The 25379-nt window shown below is 41.9% G+C and overlaps 1 protein-coding gene across 1 annotated transcript; it reads right to left on the minus strand.

Annotated features, from left to right (window-relative positions):
• Window positions 1-1742: 1742 nt before the first annotated feature.
• Window positions 1743-24806, minus strand: nudt14 (nudix (nucleoside diphosphate linked moiety X)-type motif 14). The gene is made up of 5 exons (XM_084000639.1): window positions 24672-24806; window positions 13036-13079; window positions 6389-6453; window positions 4978-5281; window positions 1743-2051 (listed from the first exon to the last, which is right to left on the minus strand). Exons 1-5 carry the CDS (start codon window positions 24750-24752, stop codon window positions 1802-1804), a joined length of 744 nt encoding a protein of 247 aa, XP_083856765.1. The 5' UTR covers window positions 24753-24806; the 3' UTR covers window positions 1743-1801.
• Window positions 24807-25379: the final 573 nt, after the last annotated feature.

Consider the following 25379-nt stretch of genomic DNA (forward strand, 5'->3'; position numbering starts at 1 on the left):
TGAATCCCTAAACTAAAACTAAACGTGAGGACGCCATGTGAAGCGCATCCCAGCGTGTTAATGTCGTCTACTAACCTAAGTACAGTATGTTTCAAATCAGGATTGTGCTTGAGTACAATGACACACTGAAAACAGAAATTAGGCCCTCGGTGCAGAGGTAGGTGTATGCTTTCGTTCTTTCTTTCTTTTCTTTTTTTTTTTTTTTTTTTTCCTTTTTCATTTCTGTGCGGTGAATTAATAAGTCTGCTAAATACAGTATGTCGACTGGTTTGACTTTGATGAAGGATTTCCAACAGAGTGAAGAGTTGAGTTCAGTGACACTGAGTGATTGTTTAGCCCGGGGTACATGTGATAAGTATTGCTTAAAGGCTGTGGATCAGAGATAATTAATTGAGGCATGCCTGAACAAGTGGTGGTTAAAACACCGAACACCTCCGTCGTTACAAGGCCCCGCAATTGACTAGCATAGTTTTTGCATTACTGGATCATGGCTTAAAGGAATACTCCACTGATTTTTTATTTTTATTTTTTAGCCTCACCTCTGTGTCCCAATCCTATTTCTAATTCGCGCCCCTTCACCTCCCCATACGCCTAGCTTCAGCAAGGGGCCAGGGTGTAGAAATATTCCCCTATGAAAATGAGACACAACTAGTTTACCACAATTCATCATCATCTGCACCATAATAAACCGACATCAGTTTAATTTCAGGACTATCTGTGCAAATCAGCAACAACGATGCAACATACAGCCTATCTTTAAGAAAGATTTTCTGTAGTGGATGTCATAATTTTAAAATCCTTACATTTATGTGTCTCTTTGGTTGCGTACGCAGCCATCTTGCTGGTGTATTCTGGGAAATTTGTCACACACCTCTGTTTGTAGTCTGAAAAAGATCAGCTTAGCCCAACCCCTTCATTTAAAAAGAAGCGGGATACCTGTACCCCTGATGTGGAAACACTAACTAAGGGGTCGGGCTAAGGAGCAGAAATAGGACTGGGACGTTTGCAAAAAGCAGCCACTGTTCATCTGCTGTGTGTCTTTATCATATCAGATCCAACAATCGTCTTGTCGGGCAAATCGCTGTTGTTGCATGTTAGCTTGTTAGCAAACCGGAGCTAACCAGGAGCATAAAGCTCATTAGCGTCGTCGTGGCTTAATGCCAAGTTCACGTCACATAGGGTGAATGGTGGAGAAAGGAAACGTTAACATATCTTAGGGACTAATGTTCATAATTATGATGTGACATGAACGCAGCATGAAACACAGTTTGCATTGAACAGTGGGGTTTTTGCAAGAGTGGTTAAATTAAGCCTGAGGAATCATAAAGGTTTTGTTTACCCCTGCAGGCTCTAATGTATCTTGAAGGTGACATTCAGCATCTGCAATAAAAAAAAACCAGTGGAGCATTCCTTTAAATCAAGGGCAGGCAAATGAAATCAGTGATATCCAGCCATTTGTAACGGATGGCACAGTAAATGAAACAAAGTGCCAGTGGCAACCAGCTATGGCAAGATTGTTTTTTTTTTGTTATTTTTAGGAAAAAGATTAAGACCACATAAAATTAGAAAAAAAAAAGAAAAAGAAAAAGGTAAACAGGACAAAACTTAAAGATACTTGCTGGCAACAAGACGAGGGGCCCACCCTTCATCATGTACCAGTACGCAAAAAAAATAAAATAAAAGGCAACACAGGATGAAGAGCCAGAGGGGGCGGGGCGGGGGGAGGAGGGGATGTGCTGGGCCAGTGTTTGATTCAATTTGGAATAAATGGTAGAAAGTGGGTTGGTTAATTTAATACTAGTTACACATTGGTGGAGATCTTGTACTTGGGTGACATGTTATTGTGGAACCAGATGAAGCTAAAAATGACGCCCATGGTTTTTTGTATGCGCTCGTTGTAGGCGAACGTCATGGCCTCGTGCAGCGGGACTTTGACCACCTCGATAAGCTCCCCCTCCCGGGGCTCACCTCCGCCTGCGCTCACGCAGTTGTCGTCGGACACCTCGGCGTAAAACATGGTCTGCTTGGCACCCGTTACACCGACCCCCGACCTGGCGAGAGAGGAAAACATGGAAATATTTTTATTTTTTATGTATTTATTTGAAAGGGACAATACACATTAATGAACAATCAGTATGTGAATACAAATGTAAATGTGTCGGAGTTAGCAAGCCTGCTAATTTACATCCGCAGTCCCTTGGCAGGTAATAGACAAACAGACAGAGGAATAAGAGGTAGAGTTAAAAGAGTTAAACAGTAATCACATCATATACACATTCATACGTAGACATAAAGTGCATGTCAGCTTGAATTCTATAAAGTGCCGGGTATAAAGTGCCAGTTTTTAAATTGAAAGTGCAAGTTTAAATAGATAGAGTGCATGAATAAATGGATGGATCCAAATGCGATGGCCCTCTCCTGCTGCATAGAGTGGACTAAGACATTTGAGACTTAGAGGCCGGTATATACGTAGATCCCATTCTATCACACATACATACAAAGACAAATAAAAGATAAATGGTGAGATAATTATTAGTGATACATCATAATAACTTTTTTATTTATTATTTACAATTGTCAATTTCCTTAAAATGTGACATCTTAGTTCATCAGATCATTCCAGCTGTTGAGTATTACACACTCTCTGAGCACTTTGTTAGGAACACCTGTACACCTGCTTTTTTCACACAGTTATCTGATCATCCAATCATGTGGCTGAGTGGATAATTACACGCTCTGATGAATGTGGATCTCAACTGAGGTACGCAGATGGTAGATGTAACCATGTTGCGGATGTTTTCATGGCTCGCTCCGGACCCCTTAATACCAATCAATCATGGTTTGAATGACACAGCGGAGCCTGCCTGGGTATTGTTGCTGATCATGTGCATCCCCCTTTTATGGCCAAATTGACATTTTGATGATGTGTGATAATACACTTTGTATCAAATCCAGTAAAACACCTTTGTACAGCTGCAGTCTGCAGAAATGAATTCCTAATGATTTATTTCCCCCAAGAGGAAAGAGATGATTTGACGTGACAGTTCCTACTATTCAAAGAAACTACAGAAATGAGAATAAGAATCTGACAAAGCAGATTTCACTATTTTGCCGTTTTAAATGCAACATTTTTGTTTTCATGCTGCTAAAAACACGTTCTTTTAGACTTGTTGCAGGTATATGAACTTCTGCATGTTAATTTTTCCAAGCAGGTCTGGAGACAGCCTCAGACATTTTCTTTGTCCTACCCTGGTAGCTACATTCATGGAAATTCTGGAGTTGCAATGTGACTCACAGAAACGACAACTCCTAAATCCACTTTTTTTTCTTTCTTTTTTTTAAATCAATGTGAGAAAACTGTCTCACACTGCTGCACTGTTTGATTTATCTACTGTGTTGCTGAGCAGATAAAGAGTCTGGCTGCCAGGCAATCTGTCACTTTCACTTTCACATGTACTTTCATTAAAATGCTGGTAGAGACAGGCTCATATATGAAAGCTGTAATTCTTCTCCTTGACTTATGATATGCAGAAGAACACCAGTATTCGCTGTTAAAAGTCTCTCTGCTATTTAAAACCCAACTGTATCAGTCTGCCGCGGAGGTGTGTGACCTTGCGTTGCCTGCTATTAGCGAGGAGCTTCACCATCCAGTCGGCTCCTGTCAAACACACCCTCATCGGTGCCATGAGGGTTAAGACGATACCCATCTCTTTAATAGCAGCCGCCCACACATAACAATGGCCATAGACGACACCAACACAGCTGGAGGAGGCGAGCGAGTCAAATCAAAAGCGCAGTTATGAGGAGCATCAGTCAAAGCTGTCCAGGTGCTGCCGTCTGATGTGGGACTTTCTGTCTCTGTCTGACACTTAAAACTGCGTCGTCTCGCTGTAGGTCATTAAAGATACAGTACACTCACAAAAGATGGATAGTTTTCATCTCGTAACCGCACCACTTTTACTTTATTGTTTTGGGACTTCCTCCAAAAGACTGTCAGCCACTGACTTCAGGGTGTATCTCATAAGTTTTAAGTTCTACGTAAATGCACAGGTCCCTCTGTTTAGATCATGTGCCAGTGAAGGCAGCTTAAATTAACTTTATAGTGTGTCACAATCTCAGGACCGATCCTGGTTCGCTCATTGGCTACGTTGGTAAACCCCCTCAGCTACAGCTCGTCCATATGTCTGAATTCCTGTCGAACGTGATAAAAATGTCACTCAACCAGTTACTTCTTCACACGAGACGCAAGAGTGTGTGATGCGCACAAATCAATGCACACACACCCTCTTGCACGCTAGTGTGGGAGAAAGAATAAACGACAGATTTAGCCACATTAGCCATATAAATAATATATTTATTTATTTAACATGAAAGCTGCCAGCTCTACTACAGGGATATGATATTTCCACTTTAACCTATAAGGCTCAGATTAGATCTGATTGTCAGGTGTCAGTGAACACAACACCTGCTGAAAAGAGGCTGGAGATGTCAGACTGGATGATGCTGCAGGAATGGTTCAATAACTAAATGACAGCATTTGAGTGTTTGATTGTTTGGATTACAGATGGAAAGTAGCTAGTAAGCAAAATCCGATACAAATCCGGCATCTTCTCTCATCTCAAGACTAATGTTATTTTGTACATTGTCCCTGATACAAATAAACTTATTAAACTAAACCAAACTGAGACTTTTGATAAATGATTTTAAAATGGGCCTTTTCATTGGATTTCACACCTCTAAGTTCACTTTAAAGAAACAAAGCAGCTAATGTAGGTTATAACTGAGTGAACATGGCATAAAGAAGATAAAAAATGATATACTGCATGGAAAATTATACAAAATAGGACAATAGGAAATTAATTGTTGAGGGAGATGAAATCCGGGCTGTAATTACAGCAGATGTTCAGTAGACAATGGAAAGCACTGGGGATGGACGGGTTCATGAGTAAAAAAGCTCTGTTTCGTTAACCCTCTGACCTGTAGGAAGTAATCCTCTTCAGCTTCGAGGCAGGCACGTCGTAGCCACACTCCTCCAGCACCTCCTGCCGAGCGATCTCCTCCAGGGAGAGGTCGGGTTTGTCCACCAGCCCGGCGCAGAGCTCGTAGGTGATCCCCGCCGAGGCTGGGGGCCACTGAGAGGAGCTGTCCCCCCCCTCTCCCCCCGAGGCCGACTGGCCCTCCTGAGACTCGGGGGCTGCTGCTTCGGCGGCGCCCTCCTCGGTTTTCTCGGCAGACTGAGGCGGCTGCGTTTTGGCTTTTTCCCACTCGTTCATGTATACAGCTGGTGACAGAGAGGAAAGATAGGGTTTATTGTTACACCTGAGGTTATGCTTATTATTACATCCAAAAACTTTACAACTTTACATTATGAGGACTTACAGAGGCAGAATATTGAGTTTTTTTTTACACATATCTGATAATTTCTCAAGTCATTTTGACAAATAAGTAAAAAAGAAAAGAAAGGAAAAGAGAGTAAAATTGTGACATTAAACCGAGGAAGCCTCTTGGTGAAATGTATCTACAACCAAGATCAGCTTTTCTTGGACGATCGTGACCTGAATTACTCGACTCCTCACAGATATTTTCATCTTTCAGTGATTCATAAACGGAAACATTATATCCACAGATCAATAATGACAAATATCTTGCACAAATATTGCTTCTTCAAAGTTTCCCTCATTCAGCTGTAAATATAATCTGAGAAATGTTCTTTTTTCACTCCTTTCATAGATTTATAGAAAGTTAAAACCAGTGTTAAACAATCCGTTCAGTATCAGTATCAGGTGCTATCAGGGTCTCCAGCAGAGATTTATAAGGGAGGTTTCCTGCCTCACCTGAAATAAGCATTTCTCCTAATGTCACATATGTTGTACTTAGCATTTATGCTAATTCATTTCCTGTGGGGAAACCCCACAATATGTTTCTTTGCATTTCTTTTCTGATGTCAGTAACAACTGACAAATATATTGTACACTGAGTTTATAAATGAACTCCATTCTTGGCCGTGGACCAGCTGATTTCTTTGAGATAAAGGACAGATTTTTTCTCTCCCTACAGCAATGAGAGAGGAGAGGAAAAAAGAAATATATCAGTGCCCAGACTTCCTTGAATTTAGCACACTGCGGTGTGGAACAGTCCCTGGCGACTTCTAACAAAGGAGGTTAGGCTGCTTTGTAACTGGGCCTCTTGCGGTCTATTTATGAGTGTGCATTGTTACTCAGATCCAGTTGAATAAACAGGGATTGTAATGTGCTGCTTTTTTAGTGAAAAGTGCCCACAGGATATATAACAATCTAGATCTTGATCTAGTGACAAGAAGAAAATTGAATAAACTGTACTGTACAGTTGTGCTAGTGTGTGTGTGTGTGTTCGTGTGGTGGAGACCTACCTGGGCGGAACTGCTTGACAAGGACAAAACAGTGTGAGGTGGTGTTGAAGATCAGCACTGATACGCTGAGGGAAAGAGAAACACATTAAATAAACATCACGCTCTGACAACTTTTTCCTTAAATATACCTCAGACTGAATGAAACATCACTGAGGTGATAATCTCTTCCCTCCATATCTGAGACTTCAGCTTCACACAGACAGTAATTCACGGCTGGATCACCTTTAAAGAATTCCTTATAATGAAATGAATCATCAGTTATCAGGAAGAAGAGAGTAGGAAGCAGATCCACAGAGAGTCTCTTGTTCTGGATCTGGGAAAATAAATCTCTTTAGCTTCACCAAAAGATGATATGAGATTGTAAATGATATGAGGGTGGCACGGTGGTACAGTGGGTAGCGCTGTTATTCCCCCAATGTTCTTCCTATGCCTGTGTGGGGTTTCCTTTGGGTGCTCCAGCTTCCTCACACGGAACAAAGACATGCAGGTACGTAGGTGTGAATATGAGCGTGAATGATTGTTTGTCTCTGTGTGATAAACTAGGAACCTGCTCAGGATAAACCCTGCCTCTCTCCTGTTGCCCCAAGGTACTGAAAGATATGTGATGTAGCTAATTGATGGGTATGTTAAAGGGATAGTTCAATGTTTTGTCAAATTGGCCCATTGCCATAATCCCTATAGTTTTAGGAGTAGGTTCGTTACCTTTAATAGTCGGTGCAAGCTATTTTTAGAACGGCGGAGCAGAGCCACGAGCTGCTCAGATCTACGCTACGGAGGCTAATGGGATTTCTTGGTTTCCCTCGTCAAACTCATCAAATACACAATCCAACAACACTCTCGTGGACAAGTTGTGACCTGCACATTCACCACGCTATGAGATAATAACAGAATGTTACGAGACAGAGTTGTTTTAGAGGTAAATTCATGCAAAACCGCTGTTGCGCGTTCCCGTCTGGAACAGTTTTTTGGCAAGCAGTCTCTGCACTTACCTCGAAAACAACTCTGTCTCGAAAAACAAATGGAATTTATGTAATTTTAAAGTATATTGGTTTAAAATGCAGCTAAAATGTATGAAATTAAACTATAAGCAATTGAACAAACATATTCTTTTGGAGCAACAGACTTATTGAATGATCCATAATGCCAATGTATACAATGGCCATATTACGCACTATCCTATTTCCCAGCAACCCTCCAGGAAAGAAGCAACTGTATCACATTTGCTTCCTGGATTCTTGTCAGTACATGACACGTAACACTTCATTTAAATACATTTTGAACTGTGTGAGTGACTAAGCACTGAAACTAAAATAGAAACTAGAACCCCTTTGAAAAATGTGGACTATTTTGAAATAAGAGGATCTCATCACTGCAGACTGAACTGATGAGTCTCTGTGAGCAGGATGAGGAGACAGAATAGGGACGAGGGTCAGCGTGACCAGCTTCTCCACTGACATACAGTGACTTGTACACACACAGGTGGTTCACTACTGTGTGTGTGCACATGAGTGTGACTGTCGCTGCCAGTGGAGACTCTGGGCCTGGGGTCTGTGTTGGGAAAGCGGATGTGTCTGAGGCGGCAGGAAGCCCTGCCCTGTCTTTCCCATGGTGAGAGGGAACCAGGGAGATTGCTACTCCAGCTTGATTCAGGCTGCAGCGCCGGGGGCAGTGATTTAATAACCGTTTGACACACATGTACTGTACAGCACGTGAAACGGAGCAGCATGTACCATCGTTAGCTGACCTGGTTTTATCCTTGCTTAATAATTTCTCATCATTGACTGGAGTCTGCTTTCCATCTGCAGTTAACGCCTGTTTAGCAACTTCCAACATGTTCCAGGTGTCATGTTACCTTCAGGTAAAGTGACTTGTAATTCATGTTTCTGCAGCTGCAGACACATTTATGATCCACTGAGCTAAGTGAATCATTTCTGATATCGCTGCTGCTTGCAATGTGAGCAGAATGAGTCAATTTTGTCTGATGCTTCAAGAAGTGATTATCACATCATGTATCAGTGTCTGAAGCCATGAAATCCATGGAGGAAACAGAGGTTTAGGGGTGGGTTTTCACTGATTACAATTTTGTCATATCTTCACATCTTTCAAAAAGTGTGAAATGACTACAAGGATGAAAAAGACATCGTTTTTAGGGTGAGACGGTGGAGACCTGACACCGCCATCTTGCAATGTGGCCCTTAAAAATATGTGAAAACAAACCGATTAGTTGTTTTCTGTAAACCGATGCCTTCAGGGCCTCAAACCCAGACCAACAAAGTATGGAAAGCATACAAACTTTAAAGCATTGCTAAAAATACCACAACTTAAGTTTTTTGTGCATAGATGATGTTAAAATGGCCAATGAAAATCGGTCTGAAAATTTTAGTTTCAAAATCCTGTCAACATTGACGGAATGAAAACCCACCACCCATGTGCTTGACAGTCTGCAGCTGGAGCGGGAGGATCGTCTCCACTGTAGAGAACACAATAGAATATGGATACGATAATATGGTAGATTTAGCCCAAAAGTGGGCCACACAAGCCTGAGGCATGAGAGCTGTCCCTTGAGGTCTGGGTTTTGTAGTGCTGTTCCACACCATTACTGCTGTTCTACAGCTTCCTGCTGAAAAAAAAAATCTAATGGTTAAACCAAGAAGCAGGCTAAACGGACGCTCAGGACTCTTCATGCACCGTTAAGCTTTCTCTGCAGGGCTTCTGAATGGACAGCAGGAAAAAGTGGGTTATGGCTGAGAAACGAGGAGCAGGACTGAGGTGAGAGATGAATCCTACATGAAGTTCTTCACATCAGGACAGGATGCTGGTGTGCTGGGTTCATTCATCTGATCCATAACTGGAACTGAGGCAATGGCTCAGCCAATCCATCTGTAGATGTACTGGTGTAGTGGCTTGTAATTTTTGTAACTAAACGTGATGCGTTCATGATTGAGTCATCACGGCCTGAAATTTCTAATTTGATCAATGGAGCGATTTGTGATCAAGTATTCATTTGATCCATCATGAAAAATGGCATTATCAATCTCAGAGTGTGCCAAGTTACTCCATTTGACTTACCAAAAAACCCCAAAAATAAATCAAACTCAAACTCCTCATCTCTGGATATGAATCCATTTGGGGCTGACGGATCCTTGCATCTCCTGTTCTTTTTGGTCAGGATCCTCCATAATTACAAGCAAAACACATTTATCATTACTTAACTGTGCAGAAACACATCTTCTTCCATTAAATAAACCCTGAGAGATTCTGAAAACATCTGGTGAGAACCAGAGGGGCTTTAAACTGACTGTGCTTTACAAATTGATCCAAACTCCTCCAAAACATGAAGTACACGATGTGTATCCTCCACAGGCATTGCTGACTTTCTTTTTTACTCAAACTGAATATCATAGACGTGAACCGAGACACATGATGAGCAAACTGAGACCACAAAATATGCAAATGACTCGATCTTTCCTCTTAAATTTCTTGTGCTGGCTCTCATTAAAAGTCACTTCCAGTAATAAACAAGCAACCCTCTGCAAACTCTCCCATAAACACATAGGTGTCAAAACAACATGGTGATGGGAATTTGCAAATGTTCTATGAGTGTTTTTTGTAAACTTAGAGAAAACTTAAAGGGATAGTTCACCCTAGAATGATATTTCGCTCATTATCTACTCACCCTCATGTCGACTAAGGGCTGGAAGAAGTTTCGGAGCCCACCGTCCCTTCTCTGAGTTACAGGGGGTCTTAGCGTAGCAGTGCATTTCAATGCCATGGTAGCAAAGGGACACCAGAGCTCTTCGTAAAAAAAACACACACAAAAAAACATCCAAATACCTCCATGATGCTCGTATGTAATGTCCGTCTTGTGCTGAAGCCCCAAATTGCGGAATTGTCCCGAAAAAAATTAAATAAGTCCACATTCCAAGCATGTTTGTAGCATTAGCTCCCAGTGTTGTTGTCCGGTCTTCCGCTGCCAGCGCGCATGCGCAAGAGCACATGAGAGCACTGAGACCGACTCGAGTCTCAGTGCGAACGTTGCGCATGCGCGCTGGCAGCGGAAGACCGGACAACAACACTGGGAGCTAATGCTACAAACATGCTTGGAATGTGGACTTATTTAATTTTTTTCGGGACAATTCCGCAATTTGGGGCTTCAGCACAAGACGGACATTACATACGAGCATCATGGAGGTATTTGGATGTTTTTTTGTGTGTGTTTTTTTTACGAAGAGCTCTGGTGTCCCTTTGCTACCATGGCATTGAAATGCACTGCTACGCTAAGACCCCCTGTAACTCAGAGAAGGGACGGTGGGCTCCGAAACTTCTTCCAGCCCTTAGTCGACATGAGGGTGAGTAGATAATGAGCGAAATATCATTCTAGGGTGAACTATCCCTTTAAGACTGTGTCACGACAAGACTTTAGTGAAATATGTTCTTTTTGGATATTTCACCTTCCAACAAATCCTGTTTAATGGATGACATCTAAAGGTGCAGCCAAGAACCGATTGGGGACTTCAACATTTCATCACCGTTTTTTGATGCAGCAAATTCAGGCCAGGATCTCCTTATCAGAGCTCATCACACATGAGATGGAAAACAATGGATTAGCTCTTTCCCTTCCCCTGTGGAGGAATTTAGTGCCCCAAATAAAGGAGTTCAACTTTTCTCAGGGTGAGAGTGGTGGTAGGACTGGAGTGCCCTCAGTGGTAAAGGAAGCGTTGTACCTATTGACTGTGAATAAAGATGCCTGCAGCCCCTGTGACATCACCCAGAGGTTTCTGAAGAGTGGTTTTAATTCTCTCATCGCCCGTCTTGCCTTGAACCTTCGGCAACTTCACATTTGAAGCCAAGACATGCCAACTTGTGGCAAGCATCAAGCTGCCACTCAAAGAAGTCCAGCTTTTGATATTTCTAATTTGGCTTCACATGGTTGGCTGTACCAGATCATCACTGCAAAGAGGAGTTGAGTTGAGCTCCTAATTAACTACCCTACCTTCAAACCTTAATGATCTAGAGTCTTCCAGAGAAACTGCATAAATCTGATTGCAAACTCACATCGCAAGTGTCCAAACCTCTTCCCACATCACATCAGGGAACTCCTTTGATGGAAAAGCTGGAGGACAAGCCTGAAAAACAGAGGATGGATGTCTGGCTTGTCCATAATGTTGTCATTGGACTCACAGCCAGACAAGTGGTGGGAAATAAAAGGACTGATGAATGATGCTGAAGTCACTGTGACCATCAGAACTGGTATTGACAACTTGATGAACCACTAAAGCTTAATTTACCTTCTCAATTGTCAATTCAAGTGCCAAAGGTGTCCAAAAGATTTTTCAAATAACAGACACAAAGAAGAAAACTCATACTGCCAAGATCAAGAAGAAACTAATATTTGTTTAGACATTCACCAAATTCAATATTTCCAGTCACTGTCAGGATGTTTTCAACCTCATGTGGTATTTGCTCCGATTTGTCTTTCACATTTCTGATGTACCAGAAAATTACAGACCAATATGACGCCTGCTGGGAAGAAAATGTCACGCACACTTTCACAAAAATGCAAAACAGTCCTGCATGCATTCAGTGCACGCTTGTGGGGGGAATAACACTTTGGCAGAATTTGCACCTGAGGAATAGCTGGATGTTCCCGCGGGCTGTTTTCTCTTTACTGCTTTTGTCCCGGTGGAACTATCTTTTTTCTCGGGGACCTCTTTTTGGGGTCAGGGGTGGAGGAAAGAGGGGTTTTAAATGACCTGAGACTTACCTCGGGGGCATTGTGATGCCCTGAGCAAAAACAGAGCGTAGGAACCGAGGCTTTGACACAAACGTGTGATATTTCTCTTACAGCGTCCCCTGTGAAGCTCAGACATTTATAGCCATTTCCATGTAGAATAACAGGGAGCGAGAGCCCAAAAAAACAAGCTCTGTTTGGGTTGACCGTCCTCCCAGTGTAGGACCGATGAGGTATAAAAACACAATGGGGAGGGGATGTTAATTACAGCTACAGGTGATAACACACAAGTTTCCTTCTTTGACTTTCTGTTAAAGTGCCCACACAGGATGCTTCATTATTACATTTATATATTTTATGCTGCAGCAGAAGGCCTTCCATTTATCATCAAATCTCTACGCCAGCTGCATTGCAAAAAAAAAAAAAAAAAAAAAAGCATCCAATGGGAAAGGATGGAGAGAAGAAATAAGATTTAGAGCTACACAGAGACTACAGGTCAGGATTGGTGCAAATCAAGCTCTTTAGCACTTAGATCACCACATTCATCCTCATCCGCTGATCCCTGAGAGCCAGATCGGATTCGGCCGCTGTGCAGACAAGCTCTCCAGATTGCAATATGTCTCCTGACATGATGAACATGCTGATGTGTTTACATCTCAGACATATTTCATTGGCACACTGTCATCCTTCAGAGGTGATGTCTGCCTTGGCTGTGGAGAATCAAACCCTGCTCTGATACATACCTACTGTACATCAATGTTTCTTACTCGGTCTGAGTTTGCAGAGATAAACGGACACTTTGTTTATTTTCTTTATTTTAACAGCATTTATGTTTGTGTGTTCATGTGTGGAAACATAATGAGTTGAAAGCAGTTCTGCTTCCATCCATCCAATAGTGAGTAAAATGTGTTTTTACCTGTCATGGGTTCGCATGAAGTCCCAGGATTTCTTTGTGCCATTCTGTGAAGGGAAAAAAAAACACAATTAAAAAAGCAGAAGTAAACACAATCAAAGACCCTTTGAACCCTCTGACACTTAGTGGAATAAGATGCACTCAGTGTACCACAACGTCTCACTCCCTTTGTTGCATATTATTACTTTTAAGGCGGGATGTCAAATCATATGATTTATTTAACGTGATTACTGTAAAGGCAACAGCTGCCCCAGTGTCGATGCCTGCTTGGGCACGTTAAAGTAAAACCATGCACCACACCTTATGAAAACATCTGCGGAGTCAAAGCGAAAGAAAAGCGCCAATGACTGTTCTTAAACTTTATCAAACATAGTTCAACAACAAGCACATGAAAGAAAATCTATATTCTTTAGTGTTTATAAAGCTGTAAAGCCATATTACATTACTTTGCATTAGTGTTTTACACAGCGTAGAAGATTCCTGATGACTAAACGCTGGAACATGTCCTGTCTGAAATCATTCAACTTCAGCGACAGACGTTGTTGTAACCGAGTGTTTTTCATGCCCCATGGTCACATCGTCATCACAACAACCAGACGTGAAGCAGAACACCCCACGAGTAAATTTCCAGTACAATCAAGTACAATCCAACCGCCGACACAGGTGTGTGTAAGTCTGATCTGATCTGGCACACAGAGATGTGAAATGAGCAGAGAAAGAAGACACACTGGTTGCCTGAAGAGATGGTCCTGATGGTGTGGTCTACTCTCATTCATACCAGGTGCACAGAGGTATGTGCTAAATTAAAATGATTAGGCATTAATTATTATTTTTTTTGGCAACGATAGTGGCTCAGTCTGCAAAAAAGACTGACAAGCATTGGATTTTAATGAAAAACATTTGCTTTTAAACATCATCTGTGACAGATTTATGTAAAAATCATTTTTTTCCCCATTCTTGTTATAGAAATAAACTGGTGGCCAATCAGATGAAGAGGTGCTAGAAACAGGCACTTTACACCACTGAGCCAGAACATCATGGCGACCAGCCTAATATGCTGTTGGTCCCTCAGCGTGTCGCTAAAGCAGCTCTGACCCACCGAGGTCTGGGCTCCACCAGGACCTCTGAGGGAGCCTGTGGTATCTGGCATCAGGACATGAGCAGCAGATGCTACAAGTCCAATAAGATGCACCAGCAGCTCAGATCTATCCCAGCACTTCCCCCCAACACCCCGGGTTGTTCCTGCTCTGGCCAGAGATGCTTAGTTTAGCAAAGTCAAGTCTTAATGTTCATATTTACTGGGAAAACAACTGAAATACTATACCTAGCATCGCTGAGCATGTAACACTTTATGATCTGTTATTATTTTTCATCTTTATCCCCATTTTCCCCCCTTTTTTTAATTGTGTTTTTGTTTTGTTGTCCTGCAAGCACTTTATAATTTAGATATCTGTTGACTTTCTGTACACAAGTCTCAACATTTATTGCTACATAACCAACATTTGCCACATGTATACTTGTTATGTGTGATATTCACAAATACCAATTAAGTATTAATCATAAAAAAAGGAAAAACAACTAAAATATATAGGACTTTTCCTTTGTAGGCAATTGGTTCATCATTGCAACTTTACTTCACAAAAACACTTTTAACTCCTGTTAGAGCAGCATTTGCTACAAACTGCAGTTGCATTGTCTTTAAGGACATTAGGACATTATTCACCCTTGATAAAATAAAAAGAGAATATACTTGTGAACAGTTTTTAAAGATTTATACTGGTATGAGCCGGTGGAGTTAGAGGAACCATGTGATGGCAAAAACAGAGACAAAACTGCACCCAGTATAATTGGACTTTTACTTTTTAGCGTTCACATCTTAAGTGAATTAAACGTACTCATTAAGTTAAGCACCTACTCCTGTCTCCACATTACATGCTGTATAAATATGGTAAAGTTGGCCTACATTTTCTATGCCTGAGGAAATATGGCCTTGATTCAAATTTAGGCTACATCGCTCTCTCTCCGCCCACGAGCTCTTTCAGACGCAGAGATGACAGCTTTACAAGAAAAGGCTTATTTCACCTACAATGGTGTGCGAGTCCGTTTCAGCACCACCCAAGAAATGGGAGGGGGGTGAAATGGCGAGCTAATTGCACTGATAGAATCAAACATAATAGAGCTACTGTTGTAGCAACAGGATCCGAGTTAGGATGTGCCGCTGTGCCAAAGATGTACTTAGAGCTGCAACGGACCACGTTTAGATTTTTATCTAAAGGGAATAAAAACCATTCGATCCAGGTTGAAGCACAATTAACTGATTGTTTGCGTCCTTGCCTCCAACACTTTGTGATGCGTGCAAACTTTTTCCCTTTGTCAAACATGACTAAGAACTGAATGGAAGCCTTTTATAAATCCTGCTGGTTTAGAAATACTACACGTTGCAATAAAACATCTGTTGAAACATCTGCACAATGATCATTTAACCAAGTGCCCTCAAAGTGGAACTCAATGATACAACCTCGTCAACAAAAAGCTCATGTTTGTGTTTCAGAAACTTGGTCCGTTGAATGTTGGGCAGTTTTGTTTGATATATGTCTTTAAAAATCATGTGATTATGAAAATTGTTGCATTGCAAATAACTGTTTGCCCGACAATTTCAGCTCTACACTTAACTTTCAAATTGTAGTATTTACAGCAGGGACGTTGCCTTGTGTTCATCATCTTTACATTTTCAGGCAGCTCCTCCCTACAACAGATTACCTGCTTGCCACATGAATCACTGAATTAAGTAGCATTTTCAAGTGGCTATTATAATTAAGACTAAAATTACAGAGATGATGAGAGTATAATACAGTCACGAAGTGCATTTAGGGAGAAAGCCCTGCAATGTTTGGTTTAATTCATCATCAGTAAAAAAAATCCCACTAATCCCACAGATTTCTACCCAGTTCCTGTTAAAGTTGGCCTACAGATACATCTAATGGGAAATCCAACGGCTGGTGCACGACCCAACAGGTCACAAGCAGCACGGGACCTCGATGTGAAGCCAAGCTAGCATAATGCTGCTCATGCATCATTAAGTATCATAGTTGTGGCGTGAAATGAGAGCAGGAAGCCGAAGCTTGTGGACGTTTAGTTATGGTGTCATTTTTAAGTAGTGTAAAAGCCACAGGATGAGACTTCTAAACCACATTCATAGAGCACATGGTGGGGTTGGTTGATGGGTATGATGATGAAAATGATACAGTCACTAGATCTCATCCCAGTTGCACACCTCAGCACTCTCCACCACTGTTAAAGAGGGAATATCTCTTGCAAAGCAGCGTGTGGCGTTCACAGACCTGGAGAATCAATGCTCCGGCCTCACTGAGACACTTTGTGTTGATCTTTCCTGTAATTCATCGTCCGTCTGTTTGTGCGTCAGGCTCTGGGAAGAATTTGCATTCAGAGCTGAGAAAACACTCTCAGCTCTAATTCTTTATTTTCCATCCAGGTATTTTCATTTTAGTTGGCCATTCTGCTTCTTTAATACAATTTAAATGCTGATATAAAATAAATTTAACAGTTACAGATTGTGCAACTGTTTCAATAACCAATTGATATTAAGTAAAATTGATCAAACATTAACTCGTAACTCAAATCTAAAATGTGAAGATTTGTTGTTTTTCTTTGTCAAACATGACGCACACTGAACATATTTGGGGTTTGAACAGCTGGTCAAATAAAGCATGTAATCTGAATATATCTCTGACAGTTCTGGGAAATGAGAACAAGCTTTTTCCATGATTTTCAGTCATTTTATAGACAAGAGGAAGATCTTCATTCATTAATCCAGAAAATAACCTGCGGATTAATCGATGATTAGTTATTTTCTCTACATCTTTTCATAGTAGCCCTTACAGTGAAGGGATTCAATATTTATGTAGCCTAACTAAGCCTATTGTAAAATGTAAACAAGAAAATTGATGCTTATTGGATGAAACTGGATTAGATTAGATCAGATAAAACTGGTGATATATTTTGTGCAATAGTGATGGAATTTATTTTGCACATTTTCTTTACATGAATCAAAACTGCAGGTTCATGCTCCTTATGCTGCAGACAGATGTGCTTCCTGTCCCGACGGTCGACCATCAGTTCAAAACGGTGCGATCACATCATCACGCCATCACAGACGCTCCGAGTCCGCACACATTCAACTGGTGTAGCGGCTTCTACAAAAATCCTGTCATGTCAACAAAAGTGTGCGTGCGAGGGAGCGACTCTCGCACGCACATCATTCCTCCGTGAGGCCACGCCGGCCGCGCCCCTCTCACTTTTCATCGAGGAAAGCGAAAGGCGTGTGTGTGTGTGATAAATCACTTGTCATTACTGAGGCGAGGAGCCACTTCTCGTGTCCTGATGCTGTGTGAGGAGGAGGAGGAGGAGGAGTGATTGAATAATGTATGAGGAGGAGCAGTTTTCTTGTCAATGAATGGATTTTTACATCACAAAATCTTCCACTTAGAGGTTTTCATTTTGTAATGACAATCATTGTGATGCTGCAGTGAATCTACATTGCAGCAGGAAACCCTATAGGATACATTAAATCCATTAACAGGATACAGTGGGACCATACAGACACAGGTAAGTAGTTAAAGTGTCTTATATAAGGCGCCGCTACTGTCTTGTTTCTCTGTAAGTAACTGTATTAATAAACGTCCATTAGTGAGAAAGCTGCTCTGTGTTGAATAAAGCAGAAACAAACACAAGGTTTGTGGTTCTGAATCGTTGCAGTAGAGTCAAACAACTGACAGTTCCCATCACTTCTTGCCTGACCGCAGTACATGACACAGACATCATGGTTCACCATGAAGCCAGCCTATTGTTCGGAGGTATTTATTGATCACCGATTGCTCTATAGCTCAGCCCCAGTGGCCGTGCAGCAGCAGCAGCAGGAGCAGGGGGGGATCCAGATGTGGGTTTACCAGTGGCGGCTATTAACATGTCAGCTCAGAGGACACATTTAAATAAGACAACTTTGAAGTTACTGAGAGTCACATTTCTCCTGTTTAGAGGCAGTAAACCATCTCCCACCACGACCACTCACAGTCCAGTACATCTCAGAGCAGTCAGCTGAACTCAGAGACCAAACCAATGTTACAGAGCAGCATTAAAGGTCCACTTATAGACATTATATACATTTATTTAATGTTAATAATACTCAAGTGTTGTCAACACTTTACACTAACTTCTGTTGTACACTTATTCTGGAGACTTCAAATGAGTGTTGAGCTGAAACATAAAGTTGAAGAAGTTGTTCTTTAACTTTGCTTCCTTCCACAGGCGACGTGAGCTATAACAATCAGGCAATTAATCAGTTAGTTGATTTATAAATCAAACTCACAGGATCACAAGGGCAATAAATGATTAAGCTTTTTGAATGTGATGATTTGTCATTTCTTTATCTTACATGACACCAAAGAGAATTTATTATAGGATTGGACTGTTGGACAGAGAAAAGAGAAAAGAGACAAAACAATAAAATCTAATTTGCAGATTAACTATTAATGATCATGATTGATGGTTGCCGGGCAAATTGACAGACTTTCTCGACACTTGTTAGAGTCTAAACAGAAATAGGATGCTGTCCTTCCCGTATAAATACAAGCCACAGTCTACAGACATTTTTGGCTACAGCAGACGTCACAGTGCAAGGTGTGAAAACCTGACAGAAACATCACACACAAGAAAAGCAAAACGAGTCAAGGAAAGTCAGACAGAGAGATTCAAGAAACATGCCGTCCCTCCACAATAAAGTTACAGGATAAGAAAAAAAAAGTGGTTTTCATATTGAAAAATAACAGCACCAATGATAAAACAGTATGAATGTATCACCACACACACACACACACATATATATACACACACACACCTTCCCTCTCTAGTGTCCTGTCACCACTCACAGATGGTGGGGTTCTCCTCATTACTCGGGCCACTTGCTGAGAGAAGGGGGGCGGGGACGGCTTGAATGGCCCAGGGGAGACGGGGGAATCATGGCCGACATGGATTACGACAGAGAGATTAGCCCATGGGGAGAGGGAGAGAGACATAGAGACAGAGACAGAGGACGTGAGAGAGAGAGAGGGAGAGAGAGAGGGAGAGAGGAAGGGAAGCAGGGACAGGCTCCACACAGGACCTTGAAATTAATGTGGTCCCTCTGGCTTTGGGCATCAGAAACGCTCCCGTGTGAATGGCCATTGTAGGAAGGGATGTATGGTCTTGATCTTTTAGGTACTTAAAGTCTAATAACCATCACACACACACACACATATACACACATACACACCTCCTGTGCTGACTACACTATAAAGCTGGCAGCTGCAGCAGGAAGAGAAAAAAAAATCAACTACCTCCTCAAACACAATGGCACTCTTTGATTCTCAACATGCGCTCTCCAATTTTTTTTTCTTTTTCTTTTTTTCATATAGTGGATCGGCTCCACTCTCACCAGCCTCGGCACAGACAAAGACAAAGACACGAGTATCATCAACGCGCTGCGACCGGTGAACTAATGATCAGCAAAGGTCTGAACACAATGACCAAACAATGACCAGAAATTAAAAAAAAAAAAAAAAAAAAGCGTGTGCACCTGCATGAAGTGATGGAGCTGCAGCAGTTTTAAATGTGTAAGTGCCAAACACTACAACAGCGTCAAGGACACACTCTTCCAAGTGCACGCCGCAGCCCACGTGATGTGACCGTGTGTGTCCTCCAGTGAAATCCACAGAAAGCAGCAAAACTTCAAATCAAATAAAGTCAGTTTACACGCCGGTGTCCCTCCAATCAGAGCCGGACCACTCAGAGGAGCCGTCCACAACGGCCTGGCTGGCTTTTATTTCTTCTTTCTGTTTTAACCTTGTTCTCAAAGCGTTGAGGGGCACTGATGTGACAGATTCACTTCAAATACATGCATGTATGGATTCACAACAACATGTTACATCTGATTTATCTATTAAATGTCGATCGATGGTCGAGAGGTGCAAAGTTTAGTGTCGATTATTCGCTCAAGGACGGACAAAAGTCATTAAATCAGCAGTAATTCTCAAGATTGATTATTTGCTTCTGTCACTTTTCAAGCAAAACAAAACAATCAGATGGTTCGAGGTTTCTCAAATGTGACTTTGCTGCTTTATTGACCCTACAATAAAGTAGACTGGATATATTTGCCGGGTGACCAAACTTTGGACGTGTTTTCTACACCAAAAGTTTGACTGAAAATGATCTGCAGCTTTTCAACACCATTATCTATAAACAAATTAAATAATTACACAAATAAGAGCATAATTAAATAACTAATTTACAGATGAATCTATGATGAAAATAATGATTAGCTGTTAGACGAGGCTCATATTAGTATCATAATATAATAAAATTGATGATGAAATTGGAAACTAATCTAAAATGAAACGTAACAATCAGAATTTGCTGACTTCAAACTGTTTTTGTACGAGATACAGCTGAATAAAAGTAACAAACGATCTCCACCCACAGAAAACACACACACACACACACACACACACACACACACACCAACGAGGGTCATTTTACTGCCACGACTCGAGCTCCAGCCAATAAACAACTATTCATGTGGGAAAGTGTGTGTTTTAATAATAGCTCTCTTATTCATTGAAGGAGCGAGGGGCCGCCGATCGTAAGCTACACGAGATCCGTAATTACAGATGAATAATTCAAATCTTTATAATGAATAAATGGAAGACAATTATCCTGCTCCAAGTATCAACCTGTGATTCAACGTGAGCACCAGGCAACGGAGATGAGAGGGGTTTCCCCGAGTCAACAAGGGACAATCACCTGCTTTGTGGAGCGAGGCGCGGCGAGGGGGAGGAGACAAAACACACACACACACACACACACACAACGATGAAGAGGGCCTCTTACGCGTGACACCTACTTTTAAAGTGTGAGTAGATTTCAGATATTGACCAGCGGCCGAGCTGCAGATGCAGAGTCGTGAACATGAAAAGATTCAGGGGGGAGAAGAGATGCTCCCTCCTCGGTGGGACTGAAAAGCCTTTTTATGGGGTGAAGAGGGAGGGAGGGAGGGAGGGAGAGGTGAGGGAGGGAAGGAGGAGGGAGGAGGGAGGGGTTCATGAGCAAAACCCCTCCTGAGCTGTGGAGGAGAGATGATGAGGATGAAAGGGAGAGAGAGAGAGTCCAACGTTGTCTCTTTTGTCGTCCATCTGCTGTCTTAACCCGTTCCGCCATTCTCCTGACAAGCTTAACCCCCCTCCACCCCCCATAGGTCCTGTCACAGGTGTGAGACTCAGTACTTAAAGGGATACTTCACCCAAAATCGATAATTCACCAATTTTCTACTCACCGTCAGGCCAAGGAAGGGTTTGGAGAACTTTCAGAGTCATCAAAACACTTTTTGGAGTTCCAGGGGGGGTCCGGCTGGCAACGGGTTTTCATATAATGGCGGCGGATAGAGTTCACTTTTAAATCGTCCAAAACACACGCTACGAAACATCCAAATACCTCCATACTGCTCGTCAGTACTGACCCAAGTGTCCTGAAGCCGCCACATGAAAAAGTTGTTCAGAAAGAATTGATTTGATCTCTGTTTTTAGCCTTGTTGTAGCAGTAGCTCCCAGTGGCTGTGAGAGATTTGCTGCGAGATGTTCTTCCGTGTTTACATCACACATCCAATGGTTTATAACAACGAACGAACATCTTGCAGCAAATCTCCAACAACTTTTTCATGTGGCGGCTTCAGGACACTTGGGTCAGTACAGACGAGCAGTATGGAGGTATCTGGATGTTTCATAGTGTGTGTTTTGGACGATTCAAAAGTGAACTCTATCCGCCGCCATTATGTGAAAATCCGTTGCCAGCCGGACCCCCCCTGGAACTCCTAAAGCGTTTTGAAGACTCTGAACGTTCTCCAAACTCTTCCTTGGCATGACGGTGAGTAGATGATTGGTGATTTATCGATTTTGGGTGAACTATCCCTTTAAGTTTTTCAATTACCGGTACAATAAAGTCAACCTGATGACAAATGAGCATCATCTTGCACCAGTTGCAGCTCCTTTTCCTCTCACTTTGAAGCCGAACTCTGCCAGAACTTAAAAATAACAGCGTGAGTGTGACCTCAGCAACACGAGGTTGAACAACATCTTCTTATCAGAGACAATGAGACGTAATGAGCAGGACGACGGAGCATTTTTCTCTTTCTGAGAACCAGTTACATCACAGTGATTCCTTTGTGCGACTGTCACTGTTCAGATCCTACAAAAAAACAAAAAAAAACAGAAGCCAACCAACTCCATAACCCAGGAACAGAGAAAATTGCACAAATATTTTGAAAACTTAAAAATAGTTTGGTCTTGGACTCCTGCCTATGTTTGGGTGAGGCAACGTTTCTCACTTTGCTGGAGACCATCAGGACACACACAGTCATCATCACACTTTGATTTCTTTCCGTTTAAAGACCGAGAAAACCTAAAAAAAAAAAACAAGTTTATACTGTGATGACTTCATGAGTTATAGGCTAACGTCATTTACTATTTACTGCTCAAACACCACGGGCACTGGTTGCTGTGAAATGTGACAGCTTTTGGGCTTGTTTGATAAAAATGTAAAGTTAAGAAGATTTCAGTCATACAAGATCCACTCATGCCACCGTGACCTGGATAGGAAGCCAAAAATGGGACGGATGGATAGTGACCGGCTCTGAACACAACACTGAATGTGGTGGCATGGTTCAATACAGAGATGAAGAAGACATAAGGGGCTTCTGCTTAGTCTATACAGGAAACGCTGCAAAAGCATATCAGAAATGGACTTTTAGACGATAATGACGTTAACTTCTCATTCGTTTTCTTCCAAAAATGATTATATACTGTACATGTTGAGATGAGATATCCTTGCCAGCTGTCCATATTTACAAGATTAACTCCAATACTGTACTGCATATATTGGTGCAACATTTTCCAACACATCTATATACACAAGGCTACAAAAATAATGCAAATAATACAAGGGATGTATGGTCCAAGCTGTTCTCACATGGCACCAGCATTGACGTAACTTCCATCTGAAATGATATATTTGTCCTTCACAGTGTGGACCCCTCTGTAATCATATTTATGTAAGCTAACATGAGGATATGGACTGCTGTGGCACTAAAAGTCTGAGTCACATGGACATTTGCAACCCTAGTAAAGCCAGTATCAACATAGACACAATGAATATTATTATTCTGACCACTGATTCAGTCACCTGTTATAATGTCCCACAGACCAAGCAAGGTGATATTTACAGATGTCTCAATTTGCCTGCGCTCCAGTGCACAATCCAAACATATAAAGAAGACTATCATTGTTGAGGATAAAGTTTGAATCTGCATTTATTTGCCATTTTTGCCTGAAAAAACAGCTGCTGCTGATCTCATCCTTGCAAAGTCAACTAATTGCTGCAGCTCTATTCTGTCATTATTGTGTAGTAATCACATATCTACAGTGCTTCAATTCTATTATAGTGTAAATTGACAGTTCACCTCCTGTCAAACACCTCTGACCTACAGACCCCTGCACCAACCAGTAGTGTTGTCGTACGTCTCGTCTCAGTCTCGGTCGAGCTGCTGGACTCTGGATTTTTTTCTCAGTCAAGACCACAGCTGCAGTGACATCTTTTTTACATACCTGCAAATGTCTCTCTGTCACTCGCTGACTTTGGTTTATGTAATGTAATTCAATAACTTTAAGATAATCAAAATTGTTCTACAAAAGTATCTGCTTGCGTAACCAGCTGTCAACTTGGTTGCACTGGAGTCAACAGTGAGAAGAGACTTCAGCAGGTTCTGTGCTGCTGTGTCCTTCTGTTCAATCCAAACTATGTCTCAATTAAATATGGTATAGATTTTGCATAAAATGATCTTCTCTTTTTAGCTGAGGAATAGTAATGTAAATATCAAGCCACATGATTATGATGAGTACTGGGGCACTGAATACAGTTGAAAAAGGTCTCGCTCCCCCTCAGAGTCTTGGTCTTGACTCGGTCTCGGGTTAGATGGTCTTGACCACAACACTACAACTCCTCTGACCTGCAGACCCCTGCATCACCAACCAACCAACCAGCCTGCACTCACTCTCTACTAACATGCTAATCATGGACCAGCTAACTAACTAACTAACAGTCGGACAACATCTCAGCTTGGCTCGTAACACTGCAAACCCGTGTTATGTTACGCACAACTCCTTACACTAATGTAAAGCATGTGCTAACATTAACGTGATGCTCATCCTTAAAAAAAAAAAAAACACCCTCTGCAGCAGCGACCGTTAGCATCGTTAGCTTCTGCTAGCTCCCCCTCTTTAGCCGTGTCGGGTTAACGAGAACTACAGCGGACCACCGTTAAAACCAACAGTGTTTGTGTGGAAAAACAAAAGCAAACACTTCGGTTGTGTCACTGCGGCTCACAGTGATGACAATTGTTGCTGTCAACGTCTTGTGTCTAAGGTCATAATTCATTCATGTTATGCTAGCCTGCTAGCATAATGAATGGGAGGCAGGAGGAGGGGGGGTTGGGCTAGTAGCCTACAGCATCCAGCAGCCTCCTGTCTGCCACAGCTCACCTGGTTGTAGTGAACCCTGAACGGTTTCAGGTAGTCGGACTCTGTGCACGGAACCACTTCAATGTTGTTAATCTCCTCCATGGTTGAACCGGGGTCGGTGGTCGGTGGCGGCTCGGCGACGGTTTGGTCTGTCACCGCTCACTAACTGACAGTGGAGGAATGTCTACGGAAGCCGACAGAGGACATGAGAGTCGACCTGCGAGGATGGCGAGAGTGGAAATGAGCAAAAGAGAAGAAGGATGATAGGTTGTTGTTTTTTTTCTCCAATGTTTTTATTGGCTTTTCGTTTGTTATTACATCACAAAAACAAATAACATTAACAAGTGGACCACAATAACATAGGTCAGGGGTCTTCGACGTTTTCCAAGCGAGACCCCCCAACTGATGGAGAGATGGAGCAGGGACCCCCCCCTACTACTATACTATTTTTCCCCCCGAATATTTGTATAGGCTTTTCGTTTGTTATTTCATTGCAAAAGAAAATTACATGAACAATTGAACCACAATAACATAGGTCACAAATCAGCAAATGATCATTCAGACGCACACACACAATAAACTTGCACAAATTACAGTGGTGTAGTCTATGTGATATGCAGGTGTACAAAGTATACCCACTTGAAATGCATTAATATTTCAACAAAACTATCTAACTGATACAGGTATGAACAGTGTACAAACATAAAAAGCATGGAGATTCCTGTACTG

The sequence above is a fragment of the Trachurus trachurus genome (assembly GCF_905171665.1).
Source record: "Trachurus trachurus genome assembly, chromosome: 24".
Lineage (NCBI taxonomy): Eukaryota > Metazoa > Chordata > Actinopteri > Carangiformes > Carangidae > Trachurus > Trachurus trachurus.

Excerpts from the sequence above, each read along its gene's own strand:
- nudt14 (XM_084000639.1), bottom strand. The coding sequence starts at position 24,752 with ATGGAGGAGATTAACAACATTGAAGTGGTTCCGTGCACAGAGTCCGAC. Across the intron at positions 13,080-24,671 it reads TCAGGGTTCACTACAACCAG|AATGGCACAAAGAAATCCTG; the intron begins GTGAGCTGTGGC and ends TTCCCTTCACAG. Across the intron at positions 6,454-13,035 it reads TTCATGCGAACCCATGACAG|CGTATCAGTGCTGATCTTCA; the intron begins GTAAAAACACAT and ends TCTTTCCCTCAG.